Below are 7,500 nucleotides of genomic sequence, written 5' to 3' on the forward strand. Positions count from 1 at the left end.
TGACTCGCAAGGGAGTGCTGCTACATAGACTGACGAATAGCCTGACCCGCAAGGGAGTGCTGCTACATCGACTGAGGGTTTGGTTGGGGCAGGCAGTCTATCATTATTAAAAAAAAAAAATTCCGGTCTTGCATTTTAATTTTTACTTTTTGTCAACAAAATATGTAAAAAACTTTCGGACAACATCTAAGGGTTCTATATATATATATATATATATATATATATATATATACATATATATATATATATACATATATATATACATATATATATATATATATATATATATATATATATATATATATATATATATATATATATATATATATATATATATATATATATATATATATATATATACATATATATATACATATATATATATATAAAATTAATTTTTATTTAATAATTTTTAAATTATAAAATTTTTTTATCAATCATATAGTTGTACACTGCGGTTACAGATATAGCTGTAGGTGCAGTTAACATTTTTTTTTTTTGTTAATTCACCTCCCCAAGGCCCAGAAGGCCACTACAGACGAGGAGGCTACTTAATTGTGGTTATAACCCTCAACTCTATAACTCCGAAACTTTACGAACAAGGCTGCTGCGTGGAGAAACAAGTTGAGGGCGGTACTACCAGGGACGTGGTGGGGATCGAACTCGAACCTCTGGCTTATGAAGCGAGCGCTCTACCACTTCACCACTACCGCAGTTATTTATCAACTGACTTAAATTGTAACAGCAGCAGTGGAGTGTACATACATCAACTGAGGTTTTATGTCTCAGTGTTTAGCTATTACCTTTAATATAGGTATTAGCTAAACACTATTTTAATCAAAATAAAAGCTTTTCTAGATTTAAAAAAAAAAAATTATTTTGTGTCAAAAAATCGGACACTCCTGCTACCTATAATGTAAAATCACCACAAAATTACTAATCCCTTCCACTTACCATGTCACAATTTATGGACATAATATGTCATGTGATAAGGGGGGAGGGGGAAGTAAAATTATGTCATGATTTGTTGAGTCTTAAATGTTTCAAATGTTGATTCAACAGGTTATTCGTAGATTTTTTGTTAACCCTCATTTATTATGAGGTGACACTTGTAATTCATTCATTCATTATGAGGTGACACTTGTAATTCATTCATTCATTATGAGGTGACAATTGTAATTCATTCATTCATTATGAGGTGACACTTGTAATTCATTCATTCATTATGAGGTGACACTTGTAATTGACTGAATTATGAGATGACACTTGTAATTGACTGAATTATGAGGTGACAATTGTAATCGACTGAATTATGAGATGACACTTGTAATCGACTGAATTATGAGGTGAACACTTGTAATCGACTGAATTATGAGGTGACACTTGTAATAGACTGAATTATGAGGCATTACTTGTAATCGACTGAATCGAATTTAAAAACAAATGGTAAATAAAAATCAAATAATTAAAAAAGAAAAAAAACATTTTTCCTTTTTAAGTTTTTCCGTCATTATAATAAATTAAGCTAACCAATTTCACATTGCTTTCCGCCATATTCTCCAGGACATACACATTCGAAATTTGCATGCAGATCAATACATGAACCGTTATTTAGGCAAGGATTTGATAAACAATCGTCAATATCTATGTTACAAAAATCAGTTGACTACTTTTTTTTTTTTAATACATAAAACAACTATGTTAAATATCTAAATCACTACTTTTCAGACAGTTTTCTCCTTCCCAACCAACATTGCAGACTTTTTCTCCTTCAAAGCTGCATCCATAATGGCCAGTATGGTCATCACGAGGCTTGCACAACTTCTTGTAAGTGGCTAAAAAAATTTTAAATGCAAATAAACCATGTAAGCCAATTAATAAAAACATGCCTTGAAACATAGTACACCAGAAAAAAACATTTTATTAAGGTTACATAAAACTAACATTAAACAAAACTAATTGGATTTAATAATCTACTTTATATGATTGCTTTTTTAAGTCGAGCTTTGTTAAGATGGAAGAGGAAACTCATTTTTTTTTTATCATTTTTGTATTTGGGTGTGTGTGTGTGTATTTATATATACAGTGCTTTTTTTCTCCTAGAACGCACCGGAACAGCATTCCAGCACCTTTTTTTTTATATATATAATTTTTTTGCTCATCTTTAAATATTAAACATTTTTTGCAGATTTGAAAACATTACAGCGCTTAAACTTGCTCAAGAAGAATTTAATTTATTTTCTTCTTTTCTTAATAGCATTTGTTTTTATGACGCCTAACTGGTTGTTTTTTATTATTAATCTCACAACCATATGCATTTTTAAGAATTTTTTTAAAAAATTCTATTGTTTCTGTGCAATGTTTGTCCGAATATTAATCTTAAAATGCCTTACGCTACTTAAAAAAGATCTATTTTTAAAACACAAACTTTACGCTATTTGCAAAAGTAATTTTTATTAAATCGTTAATGAATTTCCTGTTATTACCATTTTAAATTTAAAGTTAAAACATAATTTATATATTTAAATAGTGATATAAAAATATCAATTAAACAAAACAACTGAACAAAGAACTGCATATAAAGTTGCAAAAGGAAACCAGTCTTTTAACAACTTTGAAACGGAAATTGATCTTCAAGAAACTAATAAAGTTGAAATGGGTCATATTCTTCATTCTACAAATGCATGCATTAATATTGTCAACCATATAGGTAACGAAATGAGGAAAAAAATTATTGAAGAAGTCATAAAGTCAAAGAGTAAGATTTCGATAATAATTGATGAACCAACCACTATAAGCCAAAAATGAACACTGATAGTGTGAATTCGGTGCTGTGTGAAAGACAGTGGAATGATTTCACCAAGGACTATTTAATGTTTTCCTTCTATTGGATGTCTTCATTCTTATGGGATGAAAGATCAAGATTTAAAAAATTATTTAGTTTCTGTAGCATGTGATGGCGCAGCAGTGATGTTACTTAATATTTAGCTGCTGAAAATTGGTTGAATTTTAAATACACGTTGGGTGTCATCTAGTTTTCGTTCAGTTTTTGCAGTATGGGAAAATTATTAAGCGCTGGTGAAACATTTTGAGAAAGCGATGGTTGATCCTACAAAGGACAAAAAATGATAAGTCCACTTATGCAGGTTTAAAAAAAAAAATTACATATACAGAGTTTGTAATGGATTTAGGATCAATGTGTGATGCTCTCCAAGAATTATCGGAATTAAGTTTGGACCTACAAGAGCGAAATATTGATCTATACAAAGCAAATCAAAAAATTACAGCTCTTGTTTAAGTATTCGAAGAAATAATAAATAATGGTGGTCCCTATTACAAATTTGCTTTTGTTTCAGCACAAGCTCCATTTTCATAGAGTTTCACTTCACAATAAAAATTCCAAAAATGATTCAGCTATTGATCCAAACGCCTTTTACATGAAACTAAAAGAGAGTCAATTGATAAAAGGTTCTGAAAATTTAGTTTATTTGGTGCACGCTCTACATACTATCTCCATTTCCTCAAGTGAATGTGAAATTTTCACAGAGGAATCTGATCATCACACCAACAAGAGCTTCATTAATGGCAAAAACAAGTTTCAACGTCGTTATTCATTAGATTAGTGGGACCACCGGTAACAAGCTTCGATCCTTCAAATTATATTGATTTGTGGTTACTTAAGGGAAGGCATTCAGCAGTAGACACTAAGGGCAAGGATGTTTCCTAGATGAGAGGATATGTCCAACAAAAATTTGAAAAAGCTATGAGATTTGTTATAGAAGTTTATAGTTTTGTAAAGTTTGTATTTTATATACATTGACGTTTGTATTTTATATACATAACCCCTCACCTCACTCACCTCCTATCCAAAAAATACAGGTCTTTTTTTAGAAAAAAAGCACTATATATATATATATATATATATATATATATATATATATATATATATATATATATATATATATATATATATATATATGTATACATATGTATATATATGTATGTATACATATGTATATATATGTATGTATATGTATATTTTCTAAAATCATAAAATTAAAGTTATTTTACTGTTAAGCTCATTCTCGCATACTTGTCATTCAGAGAAGTCTCATTTATTTACTGTATCTGTCCCTGCATGCTCTAAAACCTTTTATTCATCTAATTTTTTCCCTGCACTTCTACCCTTTGGAACTCTTTCCCATATCCATGTTTTCCTGACTCATATAAACTTCAATTTTTTAATCTTATAAAATAACTATTTTTATATGAATAAAATTAACTAGATAAAGCTCCTTTTTTTGAAAAAAATTGCTATTTAAATGGATAAAAACCAAAGTTTTGTGATGTTTTTTTCATTTTGCTTTTTTGTTTTTAGTCTTTTTACTTTATTTTTTTTTAACAAAAAAAAGTATTTAGTTTTCAACTATTGAATAATTATTTGTTAAATAATTTTATACTGAATATTAAAAATCAACAAGCTTTAATATAGATACTAGGTGAAAGAGTGTACCATCACCACTTGTAACCTATTGAATACCTCCCAAACACAAAATAATTTCACCAAGGTACTTCACAAAAGTTACTTTAATTGTGTAAAGCCTCAACATACATATTATTCTTACTGTCCTTTTGAAAACCTTTAAAAGTGAGTTTCTTACAGCGTTGTTAGTTAAAAGAAGATCACTTTTTACCAGTTTTCCTTACATATCTTTGTTAAGAATTTTATACTTAAAACTGAAAACTTTTGGTGAAATGGGTCAATAATAATCTCTGGAATAACACATTTTAAGCACTTTTTGACAAATATAATGCTTTTGATCGCTGTTTTAAAATATTTAAGATAATTATTTAAAGTTTTAAATAAATAACTGTAGATTAAAAAAAAGCAAAAGAATTTTTGCATTAAACTCACAAATTTCACAATTAATTCCTGTCCATCCAGGATTGCATATTTTTTGGTTGTTTCTACACCTATAGTTATCTCTGGGTATGCAAATTGTGTAATCTAAAAAAAAAAAAAAAATCAAAAATAACTAAAATAAAATTTTGATGTTATTTTTATTATGATATTGATTTTAAATGGCTGTCAAGTTTTAAAAATTTGTACAAGGGAAACATTATTATATTGCCTAACCATAAGGTATTTGTCTGCTATCTTTATCAACAACAACATAAAACGAAAAGATCCTCAAAAATAAAAAAAGATTTTCTAAATGATTGATTTCTAAATAAAAACAGTGTTAAAAAGTTTTTAAAAAGTTGGTGAAGTTTTTAAAAAGTTGGCGTTTTTTTAGTGTAACTTGTTAAACTTTAATATCAAATTAGAGTTTTCAGACCTATGTTTATATATTCTAAACCAGTATAACATATTTTATCATAAACAAACATAAAAACACGGGAGGGGGAGGGGGGAAGATAGTGAGAGAGAAAGTCGAGTAACGTATGCATGTTTATTTGCATTCATAGAAATTGAATTAATTATAAAAAGAAACATACTTTTATCGCAGTTTTTTCCTTCCCAACCTTTATGACATAACTTTACATTGTTTGCATCGTACCCATAATAGTGGCCAGGATTATCACACCAAAATGTAGCATTAGCTGATTTGGGTAAATCACACGTTGTGCGAATGTAAAATCCAATAAATTGTTGGCGGACTGCTATCCATTTGTTATGAGGCGTGAAGCTAATGTAAGTGCTATATTTCTTTAAAAGAGCTGCAATTAAAAAAAATAACTATTGACTATAGCTAAACATTTTTTAAATATGAGCTGATAAGTACAAAGAGAAATTATTTTTATTTCAAGTGAAATAAGCTTTATATTATAGTATTATAGTTAAGTCTAAAATTTTCTGGGTGAATTAAAAAACATCTTAATATGTTAATACCATATTTTTGATAAATAGAACTTTTTCATTAATTAAATAACGGTGCTTTTAATTCGCTACGGAAATGTAAGTCTAATAGTTAAACCAAGGGTTTCACAGAAATCACTAGGCTACTCTGACCCTTAAAAATACTTTTTAAACTAAGGGTATTAATTGTTTTATACGATAATATATATTATATACATAAAATATCTTATTGTTTTGTAAATATCGCATCGTTCATTTTTAATGCAATCACTCATATTTTTTCAGATAATTCGTCGCATAAAAAGTTATTAATGCAAATTAAAACGCAAATATTCAATAACTTGCTTCAGTTTCTTCAATATAAAATTACGCATTTTGCATAATTAAAGACAAGGAAGAAGAACTCTTTTGTTTCTTGTTATTGTTTAGTTATAAACAAAAGCTGGTTTAAACGCGCTAAAACAAAACATAAGCAAAACAAATAACTAACGAATAATAATATTAAATGAAAAATATGCATTTATAACAAGAACAGAGGCGATTTTACAGCGGTAGAGTTAGTGATTTTCAAGTTATAGTCAATTTTTTTAAGAATTTAGTCGCGAGTCAGCTTTTTGACATATTTCAGTCGGGTAAATTTTCGTTTTGAGGGCCTTTTTTTTTAGCCAGTTGGTACTTTTTAAGGATTCACCTCCCTTCATTTTTTCGTAGAATCGCCTCTGAACAAGAAGACTTGTTACTTTGTAGAGCTGCGTTTTTATCGAGTATACGGGAGCAAAATGTTGATTTTTTTTTTTTTCTTTTTTTCTACATACATTTTGATGGCTAAAATGAACTACGTCAATTAGACATAGTGAAAAAAAAGTTCCATATAATAAAACTTGCACTTCGATTAGAAATTTGTGGCCTAAAACTCTAGAAATGTTTTTTTTTTTTAATTAAAAAAATATTCTCTTGATAATAATTATCATTATCCGAATTACTCTCGTAATTTGCATAATCATAATTTAAAACTATCGCGTCGATAGGACACGATAGTTTTAAATCCCATTTCAATAAAATTTTCAAATTTATTAAAAAATCAAACCTGAGTTATTAGAAATTTGTTGCTTTACTTCAATTGATATCATGTATAAATCCTAAAAAATGATAAAAAAAAAATCTGAAAAAATAAATTTTAAATCTAAAAAAATATTTAAATTTAAAAAAACTTGTTTTAAATCGGAGAAATTTTCTCATTTCCAGAGCAGGATAGTTTGTTTCTCGCGTTTACTGCGCAATGTTTATAATGTAACTGAAACTTTAAAGGCTCCAAGGTAACAAAGCAAAAAACATTCCTTGAATGTTTATAAATGATAATATATTTTTAGGCATTTTTGATGATCCTTTTGGTGGATTTCGCATATTGTATCTACGGTCATTTAACAATTAAGTGAAACAAATTTAAAAATGATTAAGTCATTTTTATGGGTTTTAAGGGTTCTAGTCAATAATTGAAATACACAGTCATCTCATAAACAAACCATCTATATCTTAAACCAATTATAGTATAATTTTTTAATTTGATTCATTGTGATACAAATCAATTTCTTGACTTTGAAAATATCAAGTGTGTCATCAAGCACGCATTTCAAGAATCG

General features: G+C 28.1%; 1 protein-coding gene and 1 long non-coding RNA gene across 2 annotated transcripts in view; one reads left to right on the forward strand and one right to left on the reverse strand.

Annotated features, from left to right (window-relative positions):
• Positions 1-7,500, reverse strand: part of LOC101238300 (protein jagged-1b) — a 20,391-nt gene that overhangs the window by 11,955 nt on the left and 936 nt on the right. Inside the window, exons 4-8 of the mRNA XM_065805130.1 lie at positions 6,948-6,999; positions 5,500-5,721; positions 4,916-5,008; positions 1,722-1,835; positions 1,531-1,644 (exon numbers count right to left, since the gene is read on the reverse strand). Coding sequence (XP_065661202.1) covers positions 1,531-1,644; positions 1,722-1,835; positions 4,916-5,008; positions 5,500-5,721; positions 6,948-6,999 — 595 coding nt within the window. The remainder of the gene's footprint in view (positions 1-1,530; positions 1,645-1,721; positions 1,836-4,915; positions 5,009-5,499; positions 5,722-6,947; positions 7,000-7,500) is intronic.
• Positions 5,562-7,500, forward strand: part of LOC136084668 (uncharacterized) — a 2,970-nt gene continuing 1,031 nt past the window's right edge. The window contains exon 1 of the long non-coding RNA XR_010640743.1: positions 5,562-5,695. This is a non-coding gene — a long non-coding RNA (uncharacterized LOC136084668). The remainder of the gene's footprint in view (positions 5,696-7,500) is intronic.

Source organism: Hydra vulgaris, chromosome 09 (assembly GCF_038396675.1).
Source record: "Hydra vulgaris chromosome 09, alternate assembly HydraT2T_AEP".
NCBI lineage: Eukaryota > Metazoa > Cnidaria > Hydrozoa > Anthoathecata > Hydridae > Hydra > Hydra vulgaris.